Source organism: Manis javanica, chromosome 6, assembly GCF_040802235.1.
Source record: "Manis javanica isolate MJ-LG chromosome 6, MJ_LKY, whole genome shotgun sequence".
In the NCBI taxonomy this organism is placed as follows: Eukaryota; Metazoa; Chordata; class Mammalia; order Pholidota; family Manidae; genus Manis; species Manis javanica.
In genome coordinates this window covers 19292317-19307185 of record NC_133161.1, presented here as the reverse complement: position 1 = coordinate 19307185, position 14869 = coordinate 19292317, and the positions used below count along the sequence as shown (strand labels likewise).

The following is a 14869-nucleotide window of genomic DNA, read 5'->3' as shown; positions in this document are numbered from 1 at the left end:
TCCTTTCTCCACAGTCCCCACTTAACCTGTTACTGCCAGGACCATACTCCCCTTCTGACCCAGGCCTCTGGACTCCTGCACTAAGTGTCTGCCCCATGGTTCCCTGCTCTCCACATGCTTTCTTCTTTCTGGTCCTCTGCAAGTTGCTTTGATGACTTACAGCTCTTCACCAGATCGGCAAACACATGGGAGCTGGTCAAGGTATAATGGCGAGAGATCTAAGCTGAGACTTCATTTTCTCTTTCTGGATTTTCTCTGACCTTGCCTGTAAATGGAATCTTTCTTCTGATGCTCCCTGGTCCTTTAATATGCATGGCCATAATCATCCTCACCTCCTGGGCTTCAGGTCCAAACAGCAAGGGCTTATTCCAGCTTTAAAGAAAGAAATTGAGGCCTGGCCCAGAGAGGGAACTCGCTGAAAGATATTCCTCAGAGCCAGGATTAGATGCTGGGTCTCCCTATTCCCTGGCCAGCACATAATACTTCTTCAATTGCTCTGAAAATGAAAACCTTAGGATTATTTTGCAGGAGAAAAAAATAGGCCTTGAGAAGCTGTAGCCACATTTCCGACAAGCTCCATTCGGAGGGCACCATAACTTACATAAATGATTTTCTATTACACCGCAATTGTCACTGCAACATGACAGTCTTGCAGCCTCCTTGAAGTGTTCTCTTTGTTGTTTTTCTGTACAGATCCCCCAGAAAGAAGAATCAAATATGGTTCGAGCAGACAAACAAACTGCATCACACCCGCAGACCCAAATTCCCCTTGGCCTGTGGCTCCTCCTGAGAAGAACCAAAGAGAAGGGAGTGAATGAGCCCCCTGGGCCTGAGCCCTCTCCCACCTGCCCTGCTCCCAGAGCTCTGCTGTGTCCCTGCAAATAGGATTCCTTTCTGTAAAAAATGAAAGGCACCAGTTTATGAAGAAGAAATGAAGTGGCAATTTCCCAGCATGGCTGGGAATCAATACAAGCTGCTGTCAGGGTTTTCCTTTCAAAGGGTGACTGCTACACTTCTCCAAAGTCAAGCATGACAGATCCAGTGCTTGCCTTACAACCGCTTCATCATAACAAGATATTTTTAATCTAAAACTCAGCGCAGTTGGGTTCAAACTCAGCTGGGACTTGATTTACTGCTAATTCATTTCTACGATTCCTATAATTCTAAGCTCGGTCATCAAACAGTTTAATGCTGATAGAACCACCAGTGCGATGAATGGGCATCAAGTGAATTTTGTTAGTAAGTGTGTGTTAGCAACTGTTATTCACTTTGGAAAGGAACAAGGTGCTTGGGCAAAACACCTATAACTGGGCACAGCTGAGGCCCCATAATTGGGCATATGGGTTATCAGCCCGTATTCTCAGGTGATCCAAACGTGAATACCCGCACTGCCCCCAGCTCACACACACACACACACACACACACACACACACACACACACACACACCATTGCCTACGCAAGATGATTCCTGCATGGTGAAATGCTTCCCATGGGAAATGCCTACCTTCACTCTCTGGGTCACTACCCAATGATGGAAACCATGGATTTATGGGCTAATTAGAATCCTTCAGCCTCTCTACTGGGATAGCAAAGTTTCTTCTCCAAGGGAAAATGTGTTTCAACCATCCAAAATTTAGGGAACTGTGTCTTAATAACTCAAGCCTTCTTTGTTAATTCAGAACATTCATCTCTGCCAGTTATATTGAAGCCTCTTAGTCAATAAGTGTAGCTGAAAAAAATATATTGAGAAGGTGAATGTCATTACTCACATATTTCGCAAACATCCATCTTGATCTATTACGTGCAACCAAAAAGTGCTACTTGTTGGAAACGTTTCCACAAACCTGTCAGAGCTGCAATCACACTCCTTGAAATGGTCCCTCTAGAAAACATATACCTGAAGGCTCCACAGTTGCCAACATCTTATAACAATTCACAGCCATTTCTGGGGTTCTTGAAAGCAAATAACGAGGACAAGAGGGAGGGAGGCAGCTTCCCTAAAAGCTGGACCTCATACGTCCCCACGTTTCCTATTGAAAGAATCCAGTAGATTTGTTCTGTTTTTTTTCCCTCCAAACTAAACTCAACCCTAAAAGCTACCAATCAAAAGCCTCCATCTCCCAAAATGCTTCCTCTCGAGCACTCCTTCTAGGAGATGCCCACAGGGTTAAACACACCCCACACAAAGGGATCTCACCACCCAATAAGCTGAACAATGGTTGGCTAACAATAAACAGGTTTCTGTACAGTAGGACTTCTAGGCCTTTAGTGTGCATCTTGCATCTCCAAGAGGAGGACACAGTTAGACCTACTTGGTCACACATGCTTTTTCCATGGAGGGAATGCTCTGGGCACGGCAGCTTGGCCATCTCTCCCATCTACCACCATCCAAACCCATAGCAAGTTTCCCACTGAAAGCAGCCATTCAGTCCCAATCCCAGGCACAGGGATGTGAATAGACCACTGCCCCCCACCTGCTGCCAAGCAGCAGCCACCTGGGACATTCTCGGGGTCAGCCTGAGCTCAGCTTGGTTCATGTCAATCCTCTGAAATAGCCCCAGGCCTTGATGTGGTTCCAACCCTTCCCCTGCTGGACGGCAGGCACCTGCCCTAGCAGCAGGTTCACAGCTTTCTGATTTTGTCCTTTATAGACCCTTTGTCTCTACCTTCTCTGGCTCCATTTATTCATGCTATTTACTCAGCAAATATTTATTGATTGCTTCCAGTATCATAGGCCCTAGGTTGGGCACCAAGTGTACAAGGGAACTAAGAAATGATCCCTCTTATCTAAAAACATAAGGAAACAAATAATTTCAATGTTATTGTCATCATCACTACTGCCAGCAGCAGCTTCTTTACCATTATTAAAAAATATAAATTAAGTTCTCAATTACACAAGAGACTGCTTCAAGCAGGGGCTGGTGCTGACCCTCTGGGAGCCGGAAGTCTCAGGCAGACATGCTAATGCCGACACATGTCTCCAAGTCAGTGAGTTGCTCACATCAATCAGCAGCTAAGAGCACATACATTTAGGGGAGAAAGACTGGGTCCACATCTAATGGCAAAGAGAGCATGGAAAGGGGTCACAGCACAGAGAGACCATCAGTCCTTTGACCCACCTGACCCTAGAGGGGCTTCAAAGCACAGAGTTGTAAAAAAAGGAAAAGAAGGCAGGGGGATGGGGACTGACTAGAGGCAATGCCTTTTGGGAAATATTATTTGCAGAAATGTCCCCTGTTGCTTTACATGTCCATGATAACGACATTTCTTCAAACTAAGAGAGAGGCAGAGGTCATCTGCATCTATCCCTAGTTTCTAAGTGGCCATACCCTCAGTCATCACAAACAGAAATGCCTGAGATGTTTGCACACCACCACGTGGAAGGCACTCCTTTGGTAAACAAGCCCTAAAAGTTAGGAAAGCATCTTGAAACCTAAGTGGAACCCAGTCTTCTTGCGGTTTCTACTCAGAGTTTAGGTAACCCATAGTGTGGCCATGAATTTGGGGGCTGAATGCCTTACTGGAGAAGTCTGCCTCGGCCTGCTATGGGACTCTATTCTGGAGAACGATGTGTGCTTTATTTGGAACCCATTGTCCCAGACTTCCAACTAATGTACCTGCCCAGATCTGCCCAGCTCCACATGTCACCCCACTCCCACCCTCAGTTCCGGGCTTCAGCCACTTGCCCTGCTTCCTGCCACAGTGGCCTCAGGGATACCTCCCACTATTACTCTGGCCCAAAAGTTCTGGAAGCCTTTCTTCCTGTTGGGAGAAGGCCAGTCTCCTGCAGGTGTAATGCCGTCTGGCCCACCATGGAGGGAGGCCACGTAAGCCCCAGCCCATGGGCCTGACCACAGAGGCTCTGTGTTGACCTCACATGGCAACCCCAAATGAGGGGGGGTTCCTGCCTCCCAGGGTGACTGGTGCCCAGAGAGCTGCAGCACATAGAAAGGACCCTGTGGACAGGTGCTGGCTGGGCCTGCCCTCCAGCCTCTCCTAGGCCATGTTTCTGTCGGGCTTCTCTAGACCCACCCTGAGCCCCTCGGCCAGTAGCTGAGTTTCCTGGGGAAGCTGTGGCTGGCTTGGCGATACATTCTTTGTCTCTCCTCCTCCCTCGCTCCTTCTCCCTTTTTCCTTCACTCTTGCTGCCCTGGGACTCCACCCTTCAACAACACGCTGCCACATCAGCTTTTGCCACAGACTCTCCTTTCTAAGGAACCCAGGTCAGGACTGGTGGTGAGGGGCAGACAGGCTATGCGTGCAAGGCTCTGGACACCCGCATAGCTTTCACCAGAGCAGGGACCTTCTTGTATCTATTGTATGCATTAGAATGCCATTTAAAATTGCATTTGAATAAAGAATTCCACTGCATACATAGTGAAATAGTTTTTAAATCACTGGTCTAAACCAATCCCCTCATTTTATCCATGATAATACTGAAATATAAGGTGATTTTTCCCAAAACTTCTTAGCTGATAAGTGACAGAGCTGGGATTATCTACATTTGTCTCCAAAATCAAGCTTTTCCCACAATACCGGTGCTTTTTAACCAGAAGAATATATAAGAATCATCTAGGAACTTGAGAAAACATGCATCTGCCTGGACCTAGCTCCTGCGTGAGAACCTCCTGCTGCTTTGGAAGGACAGGGGCAAACAGTGAGCCTGGAGTTGTACTGTCGGCCCATCTGGCAAAATTCTGCTTGAAATCCTAGTATCTACGTAATCACCAGAACCCAGGACTTTGTGTGTGTAGCATAAAAGCTCCATTGAAATTTTTATTATCTAATCCACCCCTTTATTTACAGTTCAGAGTAGACAAATGAAACTGCTTGTCTTAGGCCAGCATTTCTCAGGGGATTCCTAGAGCCACTACATAGTGTATCTACCTTTTGTGGTTCAAAATCTATGTTAGTGCTTTTAAAGGCTCTGAGACGTCCTGCAACAAGGAACCTCTTTAGCTTTGCTTTACACTCCGGGGTTTTTCAAACTTCTTTGGCATGGAAACTTCTTGTGTGTGTAGCACCTGTTTACTCCCAGAGAATATGCTTTGGGAAATTCTGCTCTATTTTTGGTTTATCTTCAAAAAGGTCTGAGGTGGAGAGGAAGAACATGAACTCTACCTCCACAAGGTTAGCTGACATTTCCTGTAGGCTGACTCTAAGACACATCCTGATGCCGGCTGCCCTTCTTCCTCCCCAGGAGGGAAATGATCAGCCAGCTGTGCTTTGCTAACTCTCTGTCCTCTTGGCCTCTGGGCCAAAGCAAGAAATGGTTTGCCTGCCCTCTAGTTCTAGACCCCACCAGTGCCAAGAGGGAAATCGAGCAAGGTGCAAATGAAACAAGTTCAGTGAGTAAGTCAGATGTGGAGCAGGTCTGAGTGAAGACCAGGAAAGCATTTGAAATGTATGTCTTTTCTTCCCTACAGTTCCAGGGACCTCTTCCTTCACGGCTCCTCTCCTCACACCTCATAATGAAAACACCCCTTCCCCTAAGACCTCAAGAATTGATTCAGCTAGTCCACGTTCTGTGCATTGACTGCAGAGACGATATCCTCTTAGCTAGTGATCTGTTTTGTGTTGGGGTGACAAAACATTCCAAAATCCAATTTGCTGTTGCGAATCCTAGTTCATGGAGAAGACACCATGGAAAGGGAGGGGTTAGCCAAGCTTAGCTGGCAAAGAGAAGCTGCCTAAGAGCTCACACACACCTGCCAGTGTAAGTCTCAGTAGGACTCCACCTCCAAGACTTTCAGCCACTCCTACCATTGCCCTGGAGGGGAGCTGATGAAATGCCAAGTGTGCCCATCTAGCCATCTCACGTTTGGCAGGATTCACTCACCTTGCAGTGTAAATAATACAGTATAGAGTAAAAGGTTGTTTTAGGAGGAAAAAAACAAACAACTAACCACAAAAGCACCCCCTGTGCCTGTTCCCTAAAATGTTCAGGCCAGACAGACCAAGTCGGGCAGCAGAGGTCTGGCTTCAGGATGGGGTGGCCCCCAGCCAGGTCCACAGGCTCCACCACGGCCCCACAGCCCACATCTCAGAACCTGGATGTGCTTCTTAACTAAGTGCTGCACTTACACTAAGGGCTGCAGGGAGACTTTCCCACACACAGCCCATGTCCACCAACTTCTAGTGAACCTCGGCTCCGACGACCATATGGAGCTGGCACCCAGGTGGCCTGGCATCCACAAGCAAAGATTACTTCTCTACCTCTGGCTTCCAAAATCTGGGACCCTGGGTCTAATGAATGAGCGAATGAACAAGAACTGAGAACCTACTGTGAGCATTCTTTCCCAAGAGTGAAGAGACCATTCATCAAGCAGCACCCAGGAGCCAGGGGTACCCCACCTTAGGTCCTACACCCTCAAACCGGGAATCAATAATCCCTACATCACAGGATGATTAGAAGATTAAATGACAGGATGTTGTGTCCACCATGCCGGTGAATCTGAAGCAGTTTCGAGGGAGAACCAGGTTCCTACCAGCGCAGGACTCAGGGCCTCGCACAATCGGAGCAGGTGGCTACTGCACTCACTCACGCCTCCTGAGTTCCCTCCTGGAGGAAATGGAAGTCTCCAAATGAGGCAAGAGGAACTGAGCGCTCTGCCAGAACGATCCGGGCACCTTCACCGCTCACCAGCAGTCAAGGATACCACTCAGCCCCATTGATGAATGGGGACATCAAGGCTCAAAGAATAAGTAGATTCACCTGGGGTCACAGAGGTCATCCAAGGGAGAATCCAGATATTCTAAACTTCCCCCAGCACACTCTCTACAAAGCTCCCAAGGCAGTAGTGACCTGCTCCTTGCAGATATTCTAAGGAGGCAGAAGGCATGGTGAAAGGGGAGGGAGGTCAGTTTGCTTAGGGATGAAACTGGGCTCTGCCGCCTACCAGCTGTGTGCTCTTGGACAAAGTCCTTAACCTCCTCCTGCATGTCAGTTTTCTCCCGGAGGAAACGGGAATAGTAACAGTAACCATCATAGTAACTTCTGTAGTAACTGTCAATAGTAACTCCTCACACCTGGGTTGTTATGAGAGGAAATAGGCCAACCTGTGCAAACTACTTAAATGATGCCTCATCCAAGTAAGTGCTAAATATTAGTCACCACCACCATCATTAATTATTATTCCTTTCCATTCCATTACTTTCCCAAGGACAAAGCTAATGTCTACAAAGCCTCCTCCCCAGGGAGGCTGGTGCCACATGATCAGAAGGATAGGGTCTGGGGCTCACACAGACTCCCATGCGGACTCAGGAAGCTTTTTGTCCAAGCTGCTACATACCAAGCAGGGAAGCAGCCTCCTCCTTCTGGAACAAGGCCTCTGCTCTGGGAATTAGGACCTCCTGCCTGCCTTAGCTTTTAAGATCCATCTCCTACCACTTAGCAGCAGGGCCCCCCTCCATCTCCCTGCTGACTCCACCTTCCAGCCACAACTGGAATGCTACAGCCTGGGCAGGGAGGAGGAGAGAAGGAAGCCTAAGTCCCCGTGGAAGAGATCAGGTGGGAGTCCAGGGTAGGGAGCTCGCAGCTTCTATGAAGTAGTGTCCACAGGGCTCTGCATGGACCAAGCACTGCTCAATAGAGCCTACAGGGCAATTACCCTAATCATGTGCATCTCCCAAACAGCTGTTTGATTTATTAGCACAACGTCTTTTTGAAACGCCGCTCTTAAATATAAATAACACTTAATCATCCAGCTGTCGTTAAATTCATGTTATATTGATTTCTTGGAGTGCCACAAATTTGAAGGCAAATGGGCTGGTGGATGTGCACACAAAGCCAAGGGGTGGATCAGCAGGTGGGAGGAGGGTAGGGCAGAAGGAAGGGGACGTGCAAGGGAAGGAGAAAGGGGGACGCAAGGGAGGGAGGTAAGCCCTGTTCCACTGCCTCAGGGTCTGAACCAGCTTCACATCAACCAGCGCTGGACACAAGTAAGAAGAAAGCAGAGCCTAAAAAAGAAGGCACATCTGTTGCACAGGCTAATCACAGCCTAACTCACGGGACCAGTTTTCTGCGTAGCTGCTGCCTTATCATGGCCCATCGCTGAGCTACTCCAACAGGTTTCCAGGTGGCATTGTCTGTGTAGTGCTTTCTCTGGATGAGGATGGGGAGAAATGGCTAAGAAATGCCCCCTAGCTGGCTAGAAGGAAAGAGATTGGCTGCGAAGCCTTTGCATCAAAGCCTAGCGATAACTAGGAACTAAGAGCAGTTAATCCACCTCCCCCTTGGCTCTCTTCCCATTTCAGGACTGCAGCCTCCCTAGAAAGTCCGCATTTAATTCCCAGCGACCCTCATTGTGATTAAAAGGATCAGGAGGCCAAGTGTAGGCAGACTCCCTTACAGATTTCCGGTCTTCCTTGAGCTACACAGCAGGGGATGGAGAGATGCAGAGAAGGAGAAAGGAAACAAGTTGGTGGCCTCGGATTCCTCTGGAAACGTTTGCAGAGCATCGACAAGCATCCAGGATGAAGTCCTGGGAGAACAGGGGTGAGCTGGCAAGTGAGTAGGGGATTGGGCAAGAAAGAACAGTGCTTGTGGACAACCCACGCCTTGTGCTCCCGAAGAGCCGCCTAGAGAACAGCCTAGCGGCAGCAAGGGTCTACAAAAAGCTGCATCCACGTTTGGGGTTTTCTAGCGCAACTCCCTTCTGAAAGAGAAGACCCCAGAGTACTTAAAAGGAAGGCCACAGAGGGGTGGTAGAGAGGGAGAGTGACACCGTGACGTGCTCCAGGGCTAGGCAAGAGAGCCAAGAAAAAATTAGATGATGCACACCCAGTTTTACACAAATGTTAATTAATGCCTGCTTTGTCCTAGAAACCAAATTGGAACCTAACACTAAGTGCAGAAAGTGTGGGGATTTTTTGAACCCATGTTTAGAAATGTTTAGCTCAAAGCCAGCATAATGACTGCTCACTTTGCATTAACATGATGGATCCTGCTGCTGCAAACACATGAGAAAGGAAAGGGGGTAAAGAGGGAAGCAGAGAAAGAAGCAGAGGTCTACGTGGAAGACACACAGACATTTCAGGAAGCTCTGCACTCCATCCTTTTGCCCCTTCAAGGTTCTGTAGAATGTTTACCTGGAAGCCAACTTCACTATTTCTGTTGGAAACCATGCACCACTCTGCACACGTGGGACCTCCCTGTCCGTGCACTCCAAGGGCATGCATGTGGACATGTTCCGGAAGACAGAGGTGGGTCCCACTATCACACGATGGAGGAGCAACCATGCACAGCTAGGCTCTTTGAGAATGAAGGTGTATATCTGGGGGGATGGGTGCACACCCCCCACCATTCTTAAAAAGAAAATGTCTCTAGGTTCTCCTCATTCTGAGAGCTTTGCTTTATTCCATCTCCCCTGTCCAGTCGCAGGGCAGCTCACACAGCACACAGCAGGAGTGCAGTCTCTCTCCCGGGGAGTCTGCTTCTCTCCTCCCCAGCCTAAACAGAGGCCTTTGCAGAAGCTGAAAAAAGTTTACAATGGCAGAGATGGGGGTGTGGAGAGAACCCTTTTCTTCAGCACCCATCTTTAGGATTTACAGAATCAACAAATCCTGTACCCAGCTCTGAGGCCCCCTTGTTCAAAAGAATGTTGACTCCTTTCCTCTAAAGTTCTGGAAGACTCCCAAGATATTTTTCCCACTGGTGGGTTTGCAGGACCCTCTGAACACATGATTTTGTGTAAAGAGTACAAGCTTATCCCATCTCTTGCCAGGTTGCCCAACAAATTATCCCAAAAGGGACAGCTATAGAAACATAGGACCTGCTATATTTATATTCAACTCCAAAATAAGGTTTTAGATGGATCTCATATTCTTCTCCATGCAACAACTGAGCCATGAATGGATTGCTCTTTGACCCCCAAATGACTGCAAAAAAGCCCCAACCACCTCCTTCCTACCTCTTCCAGAAAAAGTTGGAGAATGAGCAGCCTGTGAAACTCCAGCCAGGGAGAAAAGGAAAGGAAAAGATTTGGGGGAATAAGACCTTGAACCACAGGCTTCTGGAGAGTGATTCTCCACTGTCAGGACAAGTCTGGTTCTAGGGGACACTGGCAGATCCAAGAATGCTTTGCCTCCGTTATAGGGTGGGCACTGCTGAGGTGGTCATGAGCCTCAGTGAGGCCCTTCCTCCCTTCCTGCACTACACCCTGCTCATTCCCCCTTCTAGTTGTATTTCTCAGACACATACCTCAAAAAGCATGTGACAGGTGTTAGCGGGAGGCCTAGGGAAAGCAGCCTTATGCTTCCCAGCATAGAGCAGAGGGAAGGGGAGGGAGGTGAAGGGGAGACCCTAGTCCTGTGTCCCTAAACCCAATTGGCTTGCACCAGCTCCAGAGACCAGAGATGTGAATAGACCACACCTTTTATGGAGGATGTGACCCCCATATATCCTCCCTAGACAAACAACACACCCAAAGCGATTCTTAAGCCCCTTCCTGCCTGAAATCCCAGCGCATTCCCGGGGAAACAGTGCCACACTTGAGAAAGGCGTTCGTGCTGCCTCTTACTGGGGAAACGCAGTGTCTGTTCCACATGCACCGCCCTACAGAACTGCAGCCCATCCGCCTCTGTGGCCTCTTCCCAGAACGATGGGCCACCACGCTCGCCAAATATCTGTCGGTCTGTCTCCTGTTAAAATCCCAGGGTGTCCGAAGGCCACGGAGCAGAGGTTACACTGCGAGAACCTCCCAAGACCTCCCATTACTTCTCCTGTTTTAAAAACCAGCTAGGGATGCCAGGCGCTGGGAACTGAAAAATCGCTCCCCCAGCCTACCCGGCTGGGAGGGAGAGGAGGTAATACACAGGATCCCACCCCGAAAGTCCTGGGTAAGAGAAGTCTGAGTCCAGGAGCATCAGCGGAGGAAAAACAAGGGAAATACCTGTCCGGGCCGCCGCACCTTCGCGGGTGTCCAGGTAGGACGTTGGCAGGTGAGTGTGCGCGGCGTGTGCCTGTGTGCATTTGTGTGTGTGCGCGTGTGTGTGTGCGTGCGTGCAGCGGGCTGGCTCCAGGGCAGCCGAGGACTCCCGGACCCGCCGGGTATCTCCGCCCGCGCTGCCCTCGCCTGCCCGCCAACCGCCGACTCCTTACCTGGAAACGCCGATTTGCCTCCTTCAGCCGGAGCGCCGCATTGACACTGCGGATGGTGCCTGTGCCGCTGCCTCTCGCCCTCCTCTGAACGTGTGCGTGTGCGCGCGTGTGGCTGCCTCCTCCAGCCCCAGCCCCGAACGCAAATACTCCACCGAGGCTCAGGCAACCCGGGAGGAGGCAAGAAAAACCGAGAGCGAAATCAGAGGCTGCGGGGCTTGACAGCTCTTCTTGCAGCGTCCAAGGTGGGCAGAATGTCCAGCAAAACGGTCGGAAAATATGGATCGATTCCAAGCACCCCTTTCCTCCGCCCAGCCCCGGAGCTGGAGCGGCGGCCGCTCTCGGGGGCTGCGGTGGCGACGCGGGACTGCCCCCCTTCGTCCTCACCCCCGCGGGCTGAATGTCCTTGATGCCAAGCGGGCACGGCGGCGTCACTCCGCGCCGCCCATGCTCGCCGGGTCGGGCCGCTGCCCGGACGCGGCGAGTGCGCGGGTGACCCGCCGGGGAGCGCTGTCGGCGCCTCTGCGCGCCTCCCTGGGCAGCGGCGGCCGCCCCCCGGCAGCCCGCGGCCGGCGGCGCCGCTGCTGCCCGCGCCCCAGCCGGGGGACTGGCCGGGCAGCGCCGAGGGGCCGGGGCTGGGCGGCCGCGGGAGCCGCGGGCTGCTCCCTGGGGAAGCGCGGGGTTGCAGCGGTGGCGGCGGCGGCGGTGGTGAGCGTGGCAGCGGGCCGAGTTCGGCCTGCCGGGCGCGCCCCCGGCCCCCCGGGCGGGCTGCTCACAAAGTTTGCAGGGGGCAGGGAGCGGGGCCGCCTCTGGCTCGGCCGCCGCCGGAGCTCCCGGGCTGCCTGCTGCCGCCGCGGCTCGCTGCTGCTGTGCATTGAAGCCCGGCCAAGCGCTGCAAAAACTCCAGCTGCCTGGCGCTCCCTGGGTCCTCCTCTCCTCCCCCCGCCCTCCCTGCTTCCCTCCCTCCCTCCGTCGCCTCGCCTCCTCCCCTCCCCGCCGCCCGCCGCCGCTCCCTCTCTGGCTCGCGCTCGCTGGCTCGGAGCTCGCGGCTGACATCTAGTCCGACCGAAAGCGGCCGGCAGAGGGGGCCGGGGGCGCCTTCCCCGCCCTCGGCGCCCGCCGCCGCCCGCCTCTCCTGCGCTCCCCCGCACCGACGTTTGCGGACACCGCCTGCTGTCCCCTTGGCCCGCACCCAGCGACCCTGCCAGCGGCGACGTGGGGCAGAGAGGGCCGCAGACACGCACACGCACTCATGGGCGCAGGGCGCGCACTCGGAATGAGGCACAGCCTCCTGGGAAGGTGAGGATGAGGGCGCCGACGCTCGGAGGCACCTTCGGGGGTTCAGAACTGACCCAGGCGCAGGCGCTCATTCCTCAGCAGAGCCCTGCCCCAGCACCCCAGCAACGCGCCCCCGCGGCACCCACGGACGTTCCGGCCGGACTTGTCTGGCCATTTTTCCATTAGGAGGCTGACCTGGCTCCTTTCTCCTCAGAAACCCTACTTCCTAGACCACAGCAAAATAGAGAAAACAGACTGTCCACCTCAGGGCAGTTTCTGACGTCCAGAGAAAGAAATCACGGAGGAAACGTGCCTGGACGGGAGACGGGCAGCACTGCTCCTAAAACCTCTGCCTGGATCTTCCTAGGAGCGTGCCCCGCCCCCAAAAGAGGCCTGCGGGATTCCCACACTTACGTACCCCACTCCATGAATGTCCCTTCATTCCCACCCTACCGCATCCCAGGGAGGTGACACCATCAGTTGCACCCACTAAGGACCTCCCTGCATGGTGACAATCAAGGATGACCCCTTCAGGAGCCGGAGTTTTGGCTTCTTCCCTCCCCACTCATCTTCAGCTTTGCTGTTCCCCACAGCCAGCAACTTCCTGCCCGTTATTGTCCCTCCCATCAGAACAACATCTCAGAATCTTCCCATTAGATGAAAATGATTGACAACAGCATAAATCCCTCCACCTTCCTGTAGGGGTTATATTTCACAGAAGTCAGAGTTGTAAACCAGGAAGTCTTTGAAACCAGCTGTGAGCTGACCAGCTATACAAGCCCAGGGAGGGGAGGGGTGGGGGGCAGCCCGCCGAAGGTCAGGCAGTGCCCACCTGGATGGGGCCTCCTTATTGAAGCTTTGCTCTAATGAGGTGGGTGCTTCAGTGAGAGGGAGACGGGCCAAGCCAGCGTGAGGAGGAGACCAGACGTTGGCTGTTTGGTTAAAGGGTCTTCCAGGAGACAGAGTGGAGCCGTTTAGCCTCTGGTTGTCTGCTGAGCATTGCATGGCCCAGAGAGTAGCAAAGAGTTATCTTATTAGCTTGTCGTTAATACATCGACCCGGCTCCTCTTGTCTCAGAAACCCTGGATCCCAGACTCTAGATAAGGCACACATTATCAGGTTAGATTCGGAAGTCCAGAGAAACACGTAACAAAATAACTCCTACTGCTGCTTTGTGGATCTCCACTGGGGCTGAGGAAGTCCAGGCACAAATGTCTCTCCAGGCAGCACTGAGGCACCCAGAATATGAAATTTGACGTGGCTGTCATGCTCAGGCTTCTGTAAGGCTGTCCTCACCTTGGTCCTGGCCTGCTTCAAGGTACTTTCTCTAAAATTGCTGGCCGAGACCAACACAGGCTTTTTCCAGAGGTGACAGTGTAGATCACCCCATGGAAAACCGTTATGAGTTACTTAAGGAATATGGTTCAATAAAAGTGTGTGTTGTGGGGGTGGGAATCCATTCCAATGTCTGTTTGCCACTCGGCTTTCAGGGTATGCCATAAAAATGCTGAAAGGGAGGGGAGGTGAGAAAACAGCTCTGCTTCCAATCTCAGTGATCTAGCATGTATTTTTAACACAACTTGAGTGTTCCCCCTTGTAGCCCGTGTGTGCACATGCATCCATGTGCTTGTGTGCATATTGCTGGTGAGCCCCAGGTTCATTTTCTGATGGATGGATGGGAGTCCAAGACCTTTTTTCTTTCAGAGGTGGCAAATAAAATGTATTTATTATTCTTTATCTCCTGCCTAGCCTGTGGTGTCATTTATTTTCATTCAGAGAAATGAATGCCATGTGGTGCCTGAAGAGTAATAACAGAGCCAAGTGGCAGGAAAGAAGTGAGGCAAAAAGCTGGCGCAGCAATGGGTAGGTGAGAGGCCCCGTCCAGGCTGCCGTCATTAAGGGGGCCATATGGCCACTGGCTGTTCCCTCCTTCCCCTTCCATTTAGCGACAAGGGTGAAAGGTGTGCTGAAGGGGCAGTTACAAGTCGGCATAAGGAAGAGCAGAAAGGGTCACATCGGCAGCAGCGTGGAACTTGATTTTTTGCTGTTGTTGAATCATGGTGGCCCTTGGATTTCCTCTCTCAACGCTGGAGAACAGGATGGAGTGGGGTGAGTAATTCTAGACTGGGAGCTGGAAGACCTGGGACCTAGTCCTGGCTCTGCCACCCCCCAGCTCTATAGTTTGGGGGGAATCTCACCTTCTCCATGACACACTGTCTTCTCATCTGGCCCACTTGCCCCTTAGAGATAGTAGCATTCAAAAGAGAAGCTATCTATTCATGATGCACTTGGAAACACTGAGGTAAGTGCAGTAAACTTACGTTATTCTAGAGGAATTAGCATTGCTTCTCAGAAGAAGGTAACTTTTTAAAAGGCACAGTAAGTACAATGAGGGTGGGAGGGCTCTGGGTCGTCCTGGCCCTTCTCTCTGACCAGATACATGGGTGAAAGCAGCTCTACAATGGTTCAAAACGGGTTTCTGCATGAGTTAC

General features: G+C 51.6%; 2 protein-coding genes across 3 annotated transcripts in view; one reads left to right on the top strand and one right to left on the bottom strand.

Moving 5' to 3' along the window:
- Positions 1 to 11241, bottom strand: part of PLXNA4 (plexin A4) — a 432372-nt gene extending 421131 nt beyond the window's left edge. For both annotated transcript variants that reach the window (XM_073238449.1, XM_073238450.1), the window contains exon 1: positions 11103 to 11241. The gene's annotated coding sequence lies outside the window, so the exon portion shown is untranslated. The remainder of the gene's footprint in view (positions 1 to 11102) is intronic.
- Positions 11242 to 11378: 137 nt separating this feature from the next.
- LOC140849855 (uncharacterized) lies at positions 11379 to 14114 on the top strand. The gene is made up of 2 exons (XM_073238451.1): positions 11379 to 12398; positions 12592 to 14114. Exon 1 carries the CDS (start codon positions 11379 to 11381, stop codon positions 12150 to 12152), a length of 774 nt encoding a protein of 257 aa, XP_073094552.1. The 3' UTR covers positions 12153 to 12398; positions 12592 to 14114.
- The last annotated feature ends 755 nt before the right edge of the window (positions 14115 to 14869 follow it).

What these genes read in the sequence shown, in the direction of transcription:
- LOC140849855 (XM_073238451.1), top strand. Translation starts at nt 11,379, where the DNA reads ATGGATCGATTCCAAGCACCCCTTTCCTCCGCCCAGCCCCGGAGCTGG.